The following is a 19980-nucleotide window of genomic DNA, read 5'->3' on the forward strand; positions in this document are numbered from 1 at the left end:
AATAGATCCCGTGGAGAGCCCGGGACACAGGACAAATGACACCAACATGGTGATACTGTACTGGCAAAAGGGTGCCACCCACAAACACACGTGATAAGCGACCAGAGGTGTGGACTCGAGTCATGTGACTTGGACTCGAGTCAGACTCGAGTCATGAATTTGATGACTTGCGACTCGACTTGGACTTGCATAACAATGACTTTGTCCCACCTCTGAGATGTGGACTCGAGTCATGTGACTTGGACTCGAGTCAGACTCGAGTCATGAATTTGATGACTTGCGACTCGACTTGGACTTGCATAACAATGACTTTGTCCCACCTCTGTAAGCGACTGGTGACCTCAGGCTGACACCAAATAAGTAATATTAAAACAATTAAACACGCTTTAATGAAATGTACCGTACTAGTAATGGCAGAACTCCACGACTCCAGGAAGTGGCCCCGAAGCTTGCCATAACGTAAGAGACCGTGGTCATTTACAGCCAACGTGAGTTTACTGCGGACAATTAGACCCAAGCCGAAACACAACATGTAAAAAAGATTGTTGAAAAATATGATTTTTTATTTTTATGATAGAATATAGTATTGTCATCAGTATGACATAAGTATATCACGTTTGCAGTCGATACCACATTGGGAAGTGGGTAAAAATTGAGTGACAAGATTTGAGGATACAACAACAACAGACAGTGTGAGTTAATAGAAAGCGTGTAACAAGGGCCGTCAACAGAAAGCACAATATTTTGCAGGTCGGTTTTCTCTCCATCGAATATTCAACGAGTTATTGGTGGTGAATGAAGTTGGCCGGTGGGATGTATTTAAGTTGAACTTCTTTCACAGCGAACGTAGCCAACCGTGCGGAGGAAGGACAACAAATTAAACACACAAAGCAGCGATGACCCCCATCCCACATCCCGTGGAATTTCGAGAAACGCACATCTTGTGCGACAAAGTGCGGTGGGATGTGAGGTCATACCCACGGACGGTGGGCATGAGAATCAACTCTAAGCCTTGCAGACACACTGGATATAGAGGCAGATGACACACGTGATGGTTCGAGACAACCAGTCTTGATAAACTCTCAGCGTGTCCCACTCCTCGGTGTGGTTGAGTGAGACCCACAGTATCTCCATAAGCAGCCCACTAAAGTGTAGTGCTGTGCTGTAATCCAACTAAGTAATCGATCACCCTACCGGTTATCGATTGGATTACTCGACGAATCGGACAACATCAAAATACACGGTGGGGAAAAAAAAGCCTCACCTCTTGTCCCACGAGTGTCGCTGGACGGGAGGTGATGGACGGAGCTTGGAGAGGCAATCGGCATCATCAGAAGACTTGTCGGTGACGACAAAAGTGGTCGATTACAATTTCAATCGACTTACTTGGTTAATTGCCACAGCTCTAGTAAAGTTCAAGTTCATTTATTAGGTATAGCCCTGTGAGCCATTCGGCTCGTGAATCGGGTGCAACCGCAACAAAGAAAAAAATTAACAAAAAACATCTTAAAGTGAATATGTGACCAAGTGCAAACAGAAAATCCAAGAAAAGACAGCAAAATATTGCAGAAAAAAAATCACCGTACACCAACGCTGTGTGCAAAAATCCCAAAGTAACCAAATTGACACTGTTCGGGGGGTGATATATTGCGAGGGAGGAAGGTTTCTGCACGAGTTAGCATCGTGTGAGACGCGTCCAACTGGACACAGATTCATAAGGGCAGAAAGCGCTGTCATTTAGCACGCTCGTGGCTGCTACCAGCTGTCGCTGTCCACCACAGTTTGTGTTCAGTATTCCCTGAAGAGAATACGGACAAGAATAGTTTACTCTGAATAGAGTTGAATTACAGTCAAGCAATATTAGTTTGATAATGTTTCGATTTAAAGCTTTCGTGACTGCAGGGATTCATCTTTTTGGTTCTTTTGGTAAAGTCACGTAGAAGGGAAATATTTTATTATGTTTAATTTTTATTATTTTATTATTTCCCTTCTACGTGACTTTACCGAAAGAACCAAGAATATAGTTTGATGTTTTCATTTAACTTGATTCTACCGTGTGGGTTAATGCAGATAAATCACTATCCTTCCACATTACATTGTTAAAATTACTTGTAAAATATTAAGCATTAGTTATATTCATCTTCAGAATATTTATTTGGACTGCAGGAGGAATCCGATGAGCTACAGATGTCCAGTAGTGGCACGGGGTCAGAACGAATAAAACAACAACACGACAGGAAGTGCAAAGTATAGGAAAGGTAAACAAAAAAATTAAGAAATATATACAAATAAAACTAAACTATGTTTGATCTTCATTTGAAGCTTTCGTGACTGCAGGAATCCAAACTCTTTGGTTCTTTCGGTAAAGTCACATAGGTAGAAAAATTTAATAAAACAAAAATAAGATGTTATTTGTACCATTATAATTTATATATTTTTTGTTTTATTTTATCTTTGGTTCTTTTGGTAAAGTCACGTAGGTAGAAAAATAAAATAAAACTAAAATAAGATGTTATTTGTACCATTATAATTTATATTATATTAGTTTTATTTTATCTTTGGTTCTTTCGGTAAAGTCACGTAGGTAGAAAAATAAAATCAAGCTTCCGTCATCAGGTGGGACGGACGCATGTGTTGTGCCCAAAACGTCGTGATTTATTACACACTTTCTATTAACTCACTCTGTTGTTGTTGTTGTTACACACTTTTTATTAACTCACTCTGTTGTTGTTGTCATTACATGCTTTCTATTAACTCACTCTGTTGTTGTTGTTGTTACACACTTTCTAATAACTCACTCTGTTGTTGTTGTTACACACTTTCTATTAACTCACTCTGTTGTTATTGTTGTTACACACTTTCTATTAACTCACTCTGTCTGTTGTTGTTGTCATTACACACTTTCTATTAACTCACTCACTCTGTTGTTGTTGTTATTACACGCTTTCTATTAACTCACTCACTCTGTTGTTGTTGTTATTACACGCTTTCTATTAACTCACTCTGTCTGTTGTTGTTGTTATTACACGCTTTCTATTAACTCACTCACTCTGTTGTTGTTGTTATTACACGCTTTCTATTAACTCACTCACTCTGTTGTTGTTGTTATTACACGCTTTCTATTAACTCACTCACTCTGTTGTTGTTGTTATTACACGCTTTCTATTAACTCACTCTGTCTGTTGTTGTTGTTATTACACGCTTTCTATTAACTCACTCACTCTGTTGTTGTTGTTATTACACGCTTTCTATTAACTCACTCACTCAGTTGTTGTTGTTATTACACGCTTTCTATTAACTCACTCACTCTGTTGTTGTTGTTATAACACACTTTCTATTAACTCACTCACTCTGTCTGTTGTTGTTATTACACACTTTCTATTAACTCACTCTGTCTATTGTTGCTGTTGTTATTACACGCTTTCTATTAACTCACTCTGTTGTTGTTATTACACGCTTTCTATTAACTCACTCTGTCTGTTGTTGTTGTTATTACACGCTTTCTATTAACTCAACCTGTCTGTTGTTGTTGTTGTTATTACACACTTTCTATTAACTCACTGTCTGTTGTTGTTGTCGTTGTTGTTGTATCCTCAAATCTTGTAACTCAATTTTAACCCACTTCCCAATGTGGTATCGACTGCAAACTTGGTATATACTTATGTCATACTGATGACAATACTATATTCTATCATAAAAAAAACATTTTTTTCAACATTATTTTGTATATGTTATGTTTCGGCTTGGCTCTAATTGTCCACAGTAAACTCACGTTGCTATAATTGCCCACGACCCCTTACGTTCTGGCAAGCTTCGGGGCCACTTCCTGGAGTCGTGGAGTTCTTCCATAGTACTGTACATTTCATTAAAGCGTGTTTTAAAAAAGTTTTTTTAAATATTACTTATTTTATTTTATACCTACGTGACTTTACCGAAAGAACCAAAGAGTATGTTTTATCTTACCAATCCCACTCCCAAACGGTGTCATTGAAAAACAACCCTGTTGTTTCACTGAAAACTATCTGCCTCTGGTCTTTATCAACCGAGTAAGTGATTAGTAAACTTATCAGACTGCAGGCAGAGAGAGCCGAGGGGGTGTGTGAACTGTGCTCCCATCAATCAAAGTCGACCCTCCACGTGTCTCTTGCTCGTGCCACTTATTGCCTCGATGTTGATCAATGGGCAATGTTCGCACTGGTGCCTTTCCAGCTGAAATGCCATTTACATTCCTGTCAACCCCTTAACACATTGTCCTCCTGCGGAGGGAGCTGGTAGCAACGTTGGGTTGCTCGGTCAATGACCAGGGTCAACGGCGGCGTGGTGTATTCCGCAAATATGGCCGACTGTGAGGGCGGGCACAAGTCGGCGTGAGTAGGTTAAACGTTGAGTTTTATAAGGGCACCACGGGGTGACCAGCCCCTCCCCACCCAGCCCCACCCCTCCCACCCAGCCCCACCCTCCCCACCCAGCCCCTCCCCACCCAGCCCCTCCCCACCCAGCCCCTCCCTGCACGACGGACGGACGGACACACTAATCCCCTGTGGGCTGGTGTAACCAGGAGGTTCCTACCAGTATCAGTGCCCTGCCTTATTACAGAGCAATTCAGAACTTATTGGTCACCCCGTGCCCCTTATCGATCTCAACATCCTACAAAACCCCATCACATGGGAGAAACACAAACAAATAGACAACACTTATGTTGCTAAACAAAAGCAGTTTTATCTATTAATGATGACGATTGGTGTCAATGATGCTACTTATCATGCTTCTGTCTGTGATATTGCATGCTGATGCTTGATATGTGTTGTTAATGTACAACAATAAAATTACGAAGGGTTACACAATACACTTATTTTATTTGACCCTATTATTGTTTTGGTTGTGCCCGTATTGAAACGGCTGTACGCCGTATGGACCCTGAAAAACTCAATTTCTCTGGACAAGAATACGGGGTAGAGCGTTTGGGTTGACAGCTGTGAATGTGGGACATCGCTAATATGTCTGTCTATAGTTTTCTGGTTAGATTTTATGTCGCTATTTCATTATACCTGATGATGATTGCTTGTGTTGCAATCGAAACGTCGTATTCTATTATTTAATTTAATTTATTATTTTATCTTTAGACGTGACTTAACCGAAAGAAACAAATAATAACAAGAGTCACGTCCAGAAGAAGCAGTAATGACCTGGCTGCTAATACGAATAATGAGCTAAGGCAGGAGGAGGGAGGCGTGGATTGGAGAGTTAAAGACGTGTACAGCGCTGTTGTGAGTCCGTCTGGAACAGAAAAGTGAGTTGTGGGCTTGTGGCAGGATTCCTCTGGTCGCTCGAAGCGACGATTGATGTCTGATGGGCAGAACAATCACAACACAGGGTACACACCATGTCTGATGATCAGAGCAATCACAGCACAGGGTATACACCATGTCTGATGATCAGAACAATCACAACACAGGGTACACACCATGTCTGATGGGCAGAGCAATCACAACACAGGGTACACACCATGTCTGATGGACAGAACAATCACAACACAGGGTACACACCATGTCTGATGATCAGAACAATCACAACACAGGGTACACACCATGTCTGATGGGCAGAGCAATCACAACACAGGGTACACACCATGTCTGATGGACAGAACAATCACAACACAGGGTACACACCATGTCTGATGGACAGAACAATCACAACACAGGGTACACACCATGTCTGATGATCAGAGCAATCACAATACAGGGTACTAACCATGTCTGATGGGCAGAGCAATCACAACACAGGGTACACACCATGTTTGATGGGCAGAGCAATCACAACACAGGGTACTAACCATGTCTGATGGGCAGAACAATCACAACACAGGGTACACACCATGTCTGATGGGCAGAGCAATCACAACACAGGGTACACACCATGTCTGATGATCAGAGCAATCACAACACAGGGTACACACCATGTCTGATGGGCAGAACAATCACAACACAGGGTACACACCATGTCTGATGGACAGAACAATCACAACACAGGGTACACACCATGTCTGATGGACAGAACAATCACAACACAGGGTACACACCATGTCTGATGGGCAGAGCAATCACAACACAGGGTACACACCATGTCTGATGGACAGAACAATCACAACACAGGGTACACACCATGTCTGATGGACAGAACAATCACAACACAGGGTACACACCATGTCTGATGGACAGAACAATCACAACACAGGGTACACACCATGTCTGATGATCAGAGCAATCACAACACAGGGTACACACCACGTCTGATGATCAGAGCAATCACAACACAGGGTACACACCATGTCTGATGATCAGAGCAATCACAACACAGGGTACACACCATGTCTGATGGGCAGAGCAATCACAACACAGGGTACACACCATGTCTGATGATCAGAGCAATCACAACACAGGGTACACACCATGTCTGATGATCAGAGCAATCACAACACAGACTACACACCATGTCTGATGATCAGAACAATCACAACACAGGGTACACACCATGTCTGATGATCAGAGCAATCACAACACAGGGTACACACCATGTCTGATGATCAGAGCAATCACAACACAGGGTACACACCATGTCTGATGATCAGAGCAATCACAACACAGACTACACACCATGTCTAATGATCAGAACAATCACAACACAGGGTACACACCATGTCTAATGATCAGAACAATCACAACACAGGGTACACACCATGTCTGATGATCAGAGCAATCACAACACAGGGTACACACCATGTCTGATGGGCAGAGCAATCACAACACAGGCTACACACCATGTCTGATGGACAGAACAATCACAACACAGGGTACACACCATGTCTGATGGGCAGAGCAATCACAACACAGGGTACACACCATGTCTGATGATCAGAACAATCACAACACAGGGTACACACCATGTCTGATGATCAGAGCAATCACAACACAGGGTACACACCATGTCTGATGATCAGAACAATCACAACACAGGGTACACACCATGTCTGATGATCAGAGCAATCACAACACAGGGTACACACCATGTCTGATGGGCAGAGCAATCACAACACAGGCTACACACCATGTCTGATGGACAGAACAATCACAACACAGGGTACACACCATGTCTGATGGACAGAACAATCACAACACAGGGTACACACCATGTCTGATGGGCAGAGCAATCACAACACAGGGTACACACCATGTCTGATGATCAGAGCAATCACAACACAGGGTACACACCATGTCTGATGGACAGAGCAATCACAACACAGGGTACACACCATGTCTGATGGGCAGAGCAATCACAACACAGACTACACACCATGTCTGATGGACAGAACAATCACAACACAGGCTACACACCATGTCTGATGGGCAGAGCAATCACAACACAGGCTACACACCATGTCTGATGGGCAGAGCAATCACAACACAGGCTACACACCATGTCTGATGGGCAGAGCAATCACAACACAGGCTACACACCATGTCTGATGGACAGAACAATCACAACACAGGGTACACACCATGTCTGATGGGCAGAGCAATCACAACACAGGGTACACACCATGTCTGATGGACAGAACAATCACAACACAGGGTACACACCATGTCTGATGGACAGAACAATCACAACACAGACTACACACCATGTCTGATGGGCAGAGCAATCACAACACAGGCTACACACCATGTCTGATGGACAGAACAATCACAACACAGGGTACACACCATGTCTGATGGGCAGAGCAATCACAACACAGGGTACACACCATGTCTGATGGACAGAACAATCACAACACAGGGTACACACCATGTCTGATGGACAGAACAATCACAACACAGGGTACACACCATGTCTGATGATCAGAGCAATCACAACACAGGGTACACACCATGTCTGATGATCAGAACAATCACAACACAGGCTACACACCATGTCTGATGGACAGAACAATCACAACACAGGGTACACACCATGTCTGATGGACAGAACAATCACAACACAGGGTACACACCATGTCTGATGATCAGAACAATCACAACACAGGGTACATACCATGTCTGATGATCAGAACAATCACAACACAGGCTACACACCATGTCTGATGGGCAGAGCAACCACAACACAGGGTACACACCATGTCTGATGGACAGAACAATCACAACACAGGGTACACACCATGTCTGATGGACAGAACAATCACAACACAGGGTACACACCATGTCTGATGGACAGAACAATCACAACACAGGGTACACACCATGTCTGATGGACAGAACAATCACAACACAGGGTACACACCATGTCTGATGGACAGAACAATCACAACACAGGGTACACACCATGTCTGATGGGCAGAGTAATCACAACACAGGGTACACACCATGTCTGATGGACAGAACAATCACAACACAGGGTACACACCATGTCTGATGGACAGAACAATCACAACACAGGGTACACACCATGTCTGATGGACAGAACAATCACAACACAGGGTACACACCATGTCTGATGGACAGAACAATCACAACACAGGGTACACACCATGTCTGATGGGCAGAGTAATCACAACACAGGGTACACACCATGTCTGATGGACAGAACAATCACAACACAGGGTACACACCATGTCTGATGGACAGAACAATCACAACACAGGGTACATACCATGTCTGATGATCAGAACAATCACAACACAGGGTACACACCATGTCTGATGGGCAGAGCAATCACAGAGAGAGAGTGACGAACATGCAGGAGATGGAGCGGCGAAATCAGCTCGTGAGTGGGTGTGTGCAGGAGTGGGGTGGATTGTTATGACCACTACTCACTACTACATCGCTGGACAGCGGGAGAATTGTATTAATCCAGCAGTGGATTGATCATGGTTGATGATATCGATTATGCAACGCACACTTTGAAAAGTAGGCAAAGTAACACAAAGACAAAGATCCCCCGTGTAGCCTTAACAGACTGTTGGGGCAAGTGCTGTTAGGGGGCAAGTGCTGTTAGCGAGCACATAAGTTACACAGATAAAGACAAAGATCCCCCGTATAGCATTAACAGACTGTAGGGGCAAGTGCTGTTAGCGAGCACATAATTTACACAGATAAAGACAAAGATCCCCCGTGTAGCCTTAACAGACTGTAGGGGCAAGTGCTGTTAGCGAGCACATAAGTTACACAGATAAAGACAAAGATCCCCCGTGTAGCCTTAACAGACTGTAGGGGCAAGTGCTGTTAGCGAGCACATAAGTTACACAGATAAAAACAAAGATCCCCCGTGTAGCCTTAACAAACTGTAGGGGCAAGTGCTGATAGCGAGCACATAAGTTACACAGATAAAGACAAAGATCCCCCGTATAGCATTAACAGACTGTAGGGGAAAGTGCTGTTAGCGAACACCTATGAAGGCCGGCACGGCACACGAGGGGGTGGGTGGCCAGCACCACGCCCGACCGCCTTTGTTTTCCTAGCGGCGATGTTTACTACACACCGCACCAGGTACTCATTTGAGGCTGAGTCGACCTAGGGGGAGGCCCAGGACCGGTTCAGATAATCGTCACTGGTTGTTAGCCGTGAACGGGAATCGAACTCGTGACACGTGCGTTGTGTAGCGGCACATGCTGTACCTGATCGTCACCACGTTGTCCGACGCATGCTGGTTCCCGATGAACACGAAGGGTCTTTGACAACAGCCCACCATTCACCAAGTGACGTCACGGAGCTTGTGCCAGGCTAGGTGCACTTGGAGGCTACCGCGGGAAGTATTGTGGGTTCCTCGCCGGCAGGAAACCACGTCCGGTGTTGTGTGTTCACTGACTTGAAGATGACTTGGCAAGACACCCACCCCTCCCTACAGACTCTGTACACTCCTACACACTCTGTACACTCCTATAGACTCTGTACACCCCTATAGACTGTACACCCCTATAGACTCTGTAAACCCCTATAGACTGTAAACCCCTATAGACTGTAAACCCCTATAGACTGTAAACCCCTATATACTGTAAACCCCTATAGACTGTAAACCCCTATAGATTATGTACACCCCTATAGTCTGTAAACCCCTATACAGTATACTCTATACATTCCTATAGACTCTGTACACCCCTGTAGACTCTGTAAACTCCTCTATACACTCCCACAGGCTCTATACAATCCCACAGGCTCTCTACACTCCCACAGGCTCTCTACAATCCCATAGACTGGTCTGTAGGCTCCCACAAGCTCTGCACGACACCACCGCTCCTCCAAGCAGCACGCTGCTGCTGCTGCTGTCACTTGCAACGTGGACCACCACCACCACACCAACAGCTGTTGCTGGCCCGCCCACGTGGTCACGCGCCAAGACGATGACGTCACGGGCGCCGCGCGCGCGAGTAAACACGACGTCATCGCGATCTGTGCGGATCGATTCCTGGCTACTTGCCGCGCGATTCACCCCTACAAGGCGAATCGATTACAGAATCGAATTGTTTTAAAATCAGAATTATTTATAGTGCAGGAGGAATCCGATGATCTATAAAGTTATTTATGTTTACAGATATCCAGTAAGGGGCAAGTCAGAACAACAACAAGCAATAAAAACACGATCGGAGTGCAAAGTATAGGAGATGTAAACAAATCACTTACAAATATATTCTTAGGTTTTTTCGGTAAAGTCACGTAGGTAAAACATCAAAATTAATGAAAATAAAATAAAACAAAAATCACCACATTCTGATGAGCTCCCCCCCCCTCTCCTCCCCCCTCCAACTTGCTTATAAGGGATTACTTCTTGAATCATTGCCTCACTTGATGCAGCTAATTCGGCTGTGACGGTCGCACCTGATGACGGAGACTTGTGTTGCCTCCGAAACGTGATTTTTATTTTATTTTATTTTCATTAATTTTGATGTTTTACCTACGTGACTTTACCGAAAAAACCTAAGAATATGATTCCTTGCAGTCACGAAAGCTTCAAATCTAGAATTGATTCCTTGCAGTCACGAAAGCTTCAAATCTAGAATCACTTACAAATATACAAATAAAACTAAAATTTTTTTACTATACTAAGCCCCACTGAGTTATGTAGCTATTCTATTTGGTTGTTTCGGTAAAGTCACGTAGGTAAAAAATAAATTAAAATTAAAACAATTAAATTAAATCACGACGTTTCGGAAGCAACACAAGCAACCGTTGATGATGTAATTTAATTGTTTTCATTTAAAAAAAAAATTTCGTTGATGATTTAATTTAATTGTTTTCATTTTAATTTTTTTTTTACCTACGTGACTTTACCGAAAGAAACAAAGATCCTTGCAGTCAAGAAAACTTCAAATCTAGAATTATGTAGCTATCATGCAAAATCGCGTGACGTCCTTTATGGACGGCCCCTATGGACAATATTGGATAACTATGGATATTGGATAATCTGATGATGGACAATGTTGAATAATATTATGGATAATATTGAATATTATGTATATTGCATAACATTGTGGATAACTCTAGATTTGAAGCTTTCGTGACTGCAAGGAGTCATACTCTTAGTTTTTTTTCGATAAAGTCACGTAGGTAAAAATATAAATAATGGAAATATTAATTATTTTATTTCTATTATTATTTTTATTTTATTTCTATTATTATTTTTTATTTTATTTCTATTTTTTTTATTTATATGTTTATTTTATTTTTTTATTTTATTTCTATTATTATTTTTTATTTTATTTCTATTATTATTATTATTATATTTTTTACCGACGTGACTTTACCGAAAGAACATAAGAGTATGATGGATAATAACATAACGGACATTTTTGGTCGCGAAAACCTTCGCCTGCTGCTGCTGCTGCGTGAAAGCGGAAGTCGTCAGCGGTGAAGTCGGAGTTGTGCCACGTCACTTCCTCCCGGCCACTCTGGTCCCGGGTTCCGAGTTTAAATCGCCCCGCGGATATCACCGAAGCCCTCCTTACACGCAACAAGCATCACGTTCGGGATACCGCGTTCTTTAAACATCACTGTTACATCGTGCGGCGTCCGACACCGCCGATGTCGTACGCCCATCGCTATTCGACAGTCGGCGGTTTGTTTCCGGAACCTCCGCCAAACCGACTGGGCGGAACGTAAAAAACAAACCCGGACGGCACGGGAAACAATCTGCCCCGTGGAAGCGCGCACGTGGGTGGCGCGTGGTTTGTGGGAAGGAGGCTTCTTCAAAGTTTCGAGTTTATACCGCGCGGCCATGATGATGATGACGGTGGCGACGATTCAGTGAGACTCACACTGCGCCCGTGTCTCCAGAACGTTCACGGATTTATCCCTCGTCGTGCTGTCCGTAGCTGTGCTTGGCGTGCCGGGTGAGTGTTCCGTACGCCGCTGGTGTTGCCACCACGTGTGGATCGAACGCCGCGGGCGCTTCAAACAACCACAATCGTTTCGATTTAAAGCTTTCGTGACTGCAGGGATTCATCTTCTTGGTTCTTTCGGTAAAGTCACGTAGAATGGAAATAATAAAATAATAAAAATAAACCAATAAAATAATTCTCACGACGTTTCGGCCACAACGCAAGCAGCCGTCCTCAGGTGAAGACCAGGTCAGACGCTGTCTCCCCGACAGACCTGGTCTTCACCTGAGGACGGCTGCTTGCGTTGTGGCCGAAACGTCGTGAGAATTATTTTATTGTTTTATTATTTCCATTCTACGTGACTTTACCGAAAGAACCAAGAAGATGAACCACAATCGTCTCGGATAACCCACAGCACCTGGGTCTCTGCCCCGTTGCTTGCCGGTGAGCCTTCGGTTAATACGCTAACTTTACGTGGCCTCGAAGTGCACGTAGCCTGGCACGGGCACTGGTCAAGCAGTGGCGAATGGCCATTGCTTACACACAGGGCTGTGTTCAATCACACAGGTCGGGAAGAAAGTTAGAAGGAGAGGAGGATTGTTAGTATGGATATCTATAACAGGGATGTTTATAAATTGTGGTTGGTCTCTTTTCGTTCGGATTGATGATTGGTGTCCGCTCAGTCATGGTTAAATAAATTAATAAACATCGTTTCCAAATATGAAACGAATTCCTTTAACGAAATTAACACTGGATTAAAGTAAGAGGGTCATAACGTTGCATGTATGTTGAACTTACTTTGCACCGTACGTAGTAAACCGTGCGGGGGAAGGACAACGAACTAAACACAAAAAGCAGTTCTAAACAAATGAGTTTTCAATTCGGATTTAAAGTGCATAGCTCCAGTGGCTTCCCAATATCGGAACGAAGAGCGTTCCAGACGGCCGCAGACAGTGGTATACGTGTATATAAATGTATTCTGTATATTCGCGTGAGCTCGTGTTTGACAAGAATGCAATGTAATTCTAGATTTGAGGCTTTCGTGACTGCAAGGATTCATATTCTTAGGTTTTTTTCGGTAAAGTCACGTAGGTAAAAAATTTAAATTAATAAAAGTAAAATAAAAATAAAATACAAATCTCGACGTTTCGGAGGCAACACAAGCTTCCGTCTTCAGGTGGAACAGTCACATCACGATAGCTGTATGATACAGCTGTTCCACCTGAAGCTTCCGATAGTTGTATCATACAGCTATCGTGCTGTGACTGTTCCACCTGAAGACGGAAGCTTGTGTTGCCTCCGAAACGTCGTGATTTTTATTTTACTTTTATAAATTTTAATTTTTTACCTACGTGACTTTACCGAAAAAAACCTAAGAATAAGAATGCAATGTGCTTCGTGTGTCCTCCGGTGTGTGGCCGCGTGCGTGTGCCCCACGTGCTTGCCCGCAGCAGCGTTGGCAGCAGCATGGGCCGGCTAAAGCGTAGACACAATTGGCGTGGTCGCCTTCAGCCGTCCTCGCAGAGTCTCACGCCCTCCAAGAACGCGGCAGCCAAGGAGATCACTCTCGAAGGTACATGGCCATTCCTGTGTCCCCTGATTTAATGATTACTGTAACATCTTCTTGCAAGGTACTCGAGTTGCTTGTCTTTTTTAAATTTGTGATTTTTAAATCCTTTTATATTAAGTTTGCTTGCTTGCACGCTTACGACCGTGCAAATCTTTCGGTCGTTTTTTAACCCCACTTCCCGTGATCCAATCGAGCTGACATTTTCCACACAGACTCGTTGTGCGTGACAATTAATGTTCGTGGAAAATTTTTTTACAAAATTTTACACTTTTTAGGACAAAAATATTATATTTAATTACCAATTGCTTAATGGTGCAATACAATCATCTGACCCATAGGTGGCAGCCATCTCAAGCCAGAGGACGAGAGGACTCTAGCCGCCACGCATATAAAGGATTTATAGTGAAAAACTTAGTTTTTATGGGTTATACTTGTTTTGTTTTGATGAGACTGCGTTTTCGATCGGTGTATATAGCACCTGCTTGCTACGAGATGTGGATGAGAAACATGGAGAGTGACGAGTAAAATGGAACAAAGCTTGCAAGATTTACTTGGATGTACACATGAGAGACATTGATACAAAATTTGTCATTTACATCTTTTTTTGTATACGACTCGCTCATTGCATGACCCGTTTTAGTAATAAACAAATCGTTGTGTGTTATCTCTGGTTTGTATTTTACACAGTTGCCGATGCGGTTTTGTTTTCTCCGAATGTTTTCGTCCTGAGCCAAGTGTGTTTGACCCCTTCAGTTGTTATCCTCGTATTTGATCGCGAGTCTCCGCCTGCCTAAGAGGCCTGCTGCCTCACCGTGCTGCAACCAGGTTTCCAGTTGATGCGAGTGGCTGCCTTGTGTGAGCGGTCCGTTACAGGCGACGTGTGTGTGATGTGTTACAGGCGATGTGTTACACGCGGTCCGTTACAGGCGATGCGTTATGGGCAATCCGTTACAGGCGACATGTGTGTGTGATGTGTTACAGGCGATGTGTTACACGTGGTACGTTACAGGTGATGCGTTATGGGCGATCCGTTACAGGCGATTCATTGCAGGTGGCGTGTGTGCGATGTGTTACAGGCGATCTGTTACAGGCGACGTGTGCGTGCGATGTGTTACAGGCGATGTCCTGCGACAGAAGGGAGTGGACAGCAGCAATCCGCTGGTTCTCCCAGCAGCCCCGGCGGTTCCTCGCGTTGCTCCTCAGCTGCCGCGTGGCCGCCCCAAGCGCCCACTCAGCCGCAAGCAGCGGAAACTCCTTGAGAAAGTTCTCGAACAGAAGCAGAAGAAACTTCAGGTGCTTCCGTCATGCTTGGCTTTGACTCGTCAAGCCACGTAAATCTTTCTAGATTTGAAGCTTTCGTGACTGCAAGGATTCATATTCTTAGGTTTTTTCGGTAAAGTCACGTAGGTAAAAACATTAAAATTAATAAAAGTAAAATAAAATAAAAATCACGACGTTTCGGAGGCAACACAAGCTTCCGTCTTCAGGTGGAACCGTCACAGCCACGACAGCTGTATCAAGTAAATGAGAGATTACAAGAGCTACCACTCCGTATATATAATGGTTGGAGAGGGGGGAAAGGCCAAGTACGGCACACTTTTTATTAATATGGTAAGGTGAGGCTTAAGACTAAGAATAGACTCCATTCCACGCAAATCTGTCACGGGATTTTAATCTGCTTTCAGTTAAAACATTTTTGGTCGTTCTCTTCCGCAGTACACGCTTGCTTTTTTGCAATGAGGATTGTAATTAGAGGACTCATGACATCACAGTAGGCACTGCACCAACATATATTTAATCCTGGGCAGCGAGAATGACGTGGTCAAGCGGTAGCGTGTTCCCGGTTCGAACCGAGCGGCAGTCCTGGTGAATACTGCTGGTGTATTAACAATTAAATTTGTGCCATCTGTTTCACAGAAGGTAATAGAGATCCCGTGATGTCATTCGAAAAAAGAGAAGGCCGTTATGTGCCGCTATCATAGTTAAAACGTTAACAGTTACACTATGAGAACCTCATTTGCCAGTAAAAATATGATAATTGTTTTTTTACCCTTCTATCTGGCAACAAAACTGACACCTTTTTACAAGGAGTCATGTTTGAATAGACCGCAATACCTGCAGTCATAATACAAACAAAAGAACATAACTCTGATAATGTGCACTGCCCTTGAAGTTGATTGGTCCACACCCGAGACAGCTTTCCTTAGAGCCTAGTCTCACATGGGTTGGACCAGATGACGCCAAAACTGTCCTTGAAGTTGACCAATCAACTTCAAGGACAGTGCACATTATCAGAGTTATGTTCTTTTGTTTGTATTATGACTTGTATTATGACTGCAGGTATTGCGGTCTATGCAAACATGACTCCTTGTAAAAAGGTGTCAGTTTTGTTGCCAGATAGATGGGTAAAAAAACAATTATCACGTTAACAGTTACTCGCACTTTTCTTCATTGGGAAATCCACATCGCAACAACACTCCCCAAATGTAATGTCCGCTTGCTGGCTGGTGTCGCGTTCACCTTCTACCACGAAGGGACAGCTGCCGCAGGGGTGCCCCTGCCGCAGAGCGTCTCCAGATCTACCGCATGCAGATGTGGTGGCGACGATGAGAATACACGCTCTGCTTTCCCTGCGCCAAAGATGCGATGAGTCACACAAGCGTCTGGTGTTCTTGTTGCTGTATTTGCTGTCCAGAGGTCGGAGCTGTTGGAGCGACTGGCCGAGTGCCAGGCCACGCAGGATGTAATGAGGCAGCTGCAGTCAACGTCGCAGATTGGATCACATATCCCTGCACACCAGCACAGGTGAGATTGAGCGCATCATGTCAGGCAATTTTTACGATGCAGCTTTCTCAAGGTGGCCTCGTGGTCAAGAGGTCAGAGTGCTGATCCCGCAATGCGGAGATCCTGGGTTCAAACCCAAGCAGCCGCCTGTGATGAAATCGGGTTCTCAAGTGTAGCGAGTTGATCAGAAGCGGAACATCGTTTACACTGCAGGAATGTGATGAGTTATTAAGCTCTTTTTCACAGGTGTGCAGTAGGGGCAGGTACGAATGTTATAACAACACCAAACAATACCAAACACGGTCGGAGTGCAGAGTCGAGGAAAGGTAAACAAATCACTTAAAAAGGAAACAAATTAAATGTTAATTTTATTTTACCAGGTAAAGCCCCGCTAAGCTATGAGCTTCTTTTACAGAAGTGACCCGGTGACACATGAAAGCTCAACGAAGTGGGTTATGTGGAAATGTGTAGCCTGGTCACCAATGATTGCAAAGGAAAACATCACATAAAATTCGGTCCTGCACTTAAATAGGTAAAATGCCTATCATAATTAAAATGTCGGCTTCGATTATCACGCGATGAGCATAAATGTCAGTGGCAGGGGAGGTGGGAAAGTGCTGCCGCTATTTGTGTGGAACAGCGGTCACTTGAAAGGATCTACGATCGCCATCCTCTCAAGGTCGCTTGAAGGGATCTCAGAGGTAGCCCTGTGAGATCTACTTCCGCGGGCCGTCCTTTAACACGGAGGTCCACACCACGATCTGAGAGATCCGAGTGGATGTTTTGTCTCTGGACGTGATGCCAATTAGCAAAATTGGGATCAATTTGGTGAGAAAGTATAAAGCTTCGATTTAAAGCTTTCGTGACTGCAGGGATTCATCTTCTTGGTTCTTTCGGTAAAGTCGCGTAGAAGGGAAATAATAAAAGAATAAAAATGAAATATAATAAAATAATTCTCACGACGTTTCGGCCACAACGCAAGCAGCCGTCCTCAGGTGAAGAACAGGTCTGTCGGGGAGACAGCGTCTGAATGGATTCAGATTGCGTTGTGGCCGAAACGTCGTGAGAATTATTTTATTATGTTTTATTTTTATTATTTTATTACTTCCCTTCTACGTGACATTACCGAAAGAACCAAGAAGAAATATAAAACTCTTTTTGAAATGCAGCTTTCGTTGGGGGGTGCCCGCCAGGGTGGCACTGGCACATGCACAGCGCCCCCCAATAACAATTTGAAGGCTCGTGCAGTTATTTGATTTTGGCTGCATGGAATATCTCGGCGAAACCTCAGCTTAGTGTAGGTTGTGCGGTGATGGTTACCACTCGCTGCTGAGTGTTTGCGAGGTCTAATATAACACCAGTGCGGGATGTGCAGCACCTCCCGTGCTGTAACGTCTGTGACGGGCTAACCACGACATTCACCGCTTCTCTTCATAAGGTGGTGGTGATGAGTATCAGTCGGAGTTTACAACCCTCCGTGGGACGATTTGTTCCTTCCCCCAGGCACAACGAGGCTGCTGACGGGGACTTGCCGGCGTCCAAATTAAATGCGATTAAAGGCGGGGTCGGCAAGAGGAAGCGCAAGTGCGGCGACGACGACGACGACAGCGACAACGAAGACGGCGAGGAGGGCAAGGTTGCCCAGACGGACACGACCTCGGAGGAGTCGGACGTCAGCTCCGCGTCGGACAATGAGAGCGACGTCGCACAGCGGCCTGGTTCTAAGGAGGAGGGCACGGCGATGGGCGAGGCGATGGGCGAGCCGCGCGCAGACGGCACGGCGGACGGGAAACCTGCAACCTCCATTGAGCCGGGGAAGAAGGCCCCCGAGCTCACGAAGGCGGCAGAGGGAAAATCCGGTGCGGAGAGTGGCGGTGCGGGAGCTGGGCTGCCGTGTGGACTCCCCAAACAAGCTGCCGTGTTTGTTCACGTGAACCGCCGGGCCAAGGTGCAGGTGAGCAGTTCAAGGTGTTACCATTAAGATGCCACGAAGCCGAAACCGATTTGGGGAAGGGCCCGTCCAGTTGCGGAAGGTGTCCGACATGCTGCAAATCACTTCTGAGTTTGCGTGTCTTCTACCAATGCCGCATCACTGTCTTGCGCGACCGTCTCTTGGGTTTACCTTGGTGATCTTGTTCCGACTTTCAGGAGGCACGGCTGGCGTTGCCGATCCTGGGAGAGGAGCAGGCCATCATGGAGGCAATAGGAGAAAGTCCGGTGACTGTGGTGTGTGGAGAAACGGGCAGTGGCAAGAGCACGCAGCTGCCTCAGTTCCTGTACGAGGCCGGATACGCGAGGTGAGTGCGTGTGCGCTGTGCGCTGTGCGTGTGCGCTCTGCGCTGCGCGCACGGCCAACACCGGTGACGATTGTCTGAATCTGTCCTGAGCCTCCCCTAGGTCGACTCGGCCTCAGATGAGTTCCTAGTGCCGTGCCGGCCTTCATAGGTGCTCGCTAGCAGCACTTGCCCCAACAGTGTGCTAAAGCTATAGGGGGGATCTTTGCGTGGAGTGTGGTTGGGAGCGGTAGTGCAGCGGTTAGTGCACTGCGATACCAACCTGGCGACCTGAGTTTGATTCCCGCTCATGGTAACTAATATTTAAACCGGTCCTGGGCCTCTCCTAGGTCAACTTGGCCTTAAATGAGTACCTGCTACGATGTGCAAATAGCATTGGGGAAACAAAGGTAGCTGGGAGTGGTGCTGGCCACCAAAACCCCTCGTGTGCTGTAGGTACTCATAGGTGCTCACTAACAGCACTTTCCCCAACAGTCTGTGCAGGTGTGTTCACGTTTTTTTTATGATCTTCTTGGTTCTTTCGATAAAGTCACGTAGAAGGGAAATAATAAAATAATAAAAATAAAACATAATAAAATAATTCTCACGACGTTTCGGCCACAACGCAAGCAGCCGTCCTCAGGTGAAGAACAGGTCTGTTGGGAAGACAGCGTCTGAATGAAACACCCCAGGCTTGGAGCGTATATTTAAGCTGGGTTGGAGGGGGAAGAGCGCCTTGACAAAATAATTTGCATATGAAGAGGAATTTATCATATTTATGGGAAATGCAGATATGGGATTAGTACTACTTGTGAAATGCGTAGGAGGTGGGCGGGGGGTTTCAAAGTCATATTATGCAGGATTAGCAGCATCAAAGGGAGGGGATAGGGGTAGCATTAATAAAGGGAAGGAATGTTAATAGTATGTAGCTGCAGTAACTAAACCACCACGTAAAAAACTAAAGTATAAACTACATAGTGTCATCAGTA

The 19980-nt window shown here is 44.9% G+C and overlaps 2 protein-coding genes across 6 annotated transcripts in view; one reads left to right on the forward strand and one right to left on the reverse strand.

Annotated features, from left to right (window-relative positions):
• The window catches only part of SAMD8 (sterile alpha motif domain containing 8), a 31064-nt gene extending 20709 nt beyond the window's left edge, over positions 1–10355 (reverse strand). For all 3 annotated transcript variants that reach the window (XM_078874599.1, XM_078874598.1, XM_078874600.1), the window contains exon 1: positions 9668–10355. The gene's annotated coding sequence lies outside the window, so the exon portion shown is untranslated. The remainder of the gene's footprint in view (positions 1–9667) is intronic.
• DHX37 (DEAH-box helicase 37) overlaps positions 1–19980 on the forward strand; it is a 126570-nt gene that overhangs the window by 72430 nt on the left and 34160 nt on the right. Inside the window, exons 2-7 of one of the 3 annotated variants that reach the window (XM_078874604.1) lie at positions 12262–12376; positions 13816–13937; positions 15052–15227; positions 16630–16739; positions 18222–18672; positions 18867–19015. In XM_078874604.1, the coding sequence (XP_078730730.1) occupies positions 13832–13937; positions 15052–15227; positions 16630–16739; positions 18222–18672; positions 18867–19015 (992 nt within the window). In that variant the 5' untranslated portion in view covers positions 12262–12376; positions 13816–13831. Of the gene's footprint in view, positions 1–11849; positions 12377–13815; positions 13938–15051; positions 15228–16629; positions 16740–18221; positions 18673–18866; positions 19016–19980 lie in introns of those variants that run through there. The other 2 variants (XM_078874602.1, XM_078874603.1) reach the window with 2 other exon arrangements.

The sequence above is a fragment of the Lampetra fluviatilis genome, chromosome 39, assembly GCF_964198595.1.
Source record: "Lampetra fluviatilis chromosome 39, kcLamFluv1.1, whole genome shotgun sequence".
Lineage (NCBI taxonomy): Eukaryota > Metazoa > Chordata > Hyperoartia > Petromyzontiformes > Petromyzontidae > Lampetra > Lampetra fluviatilis.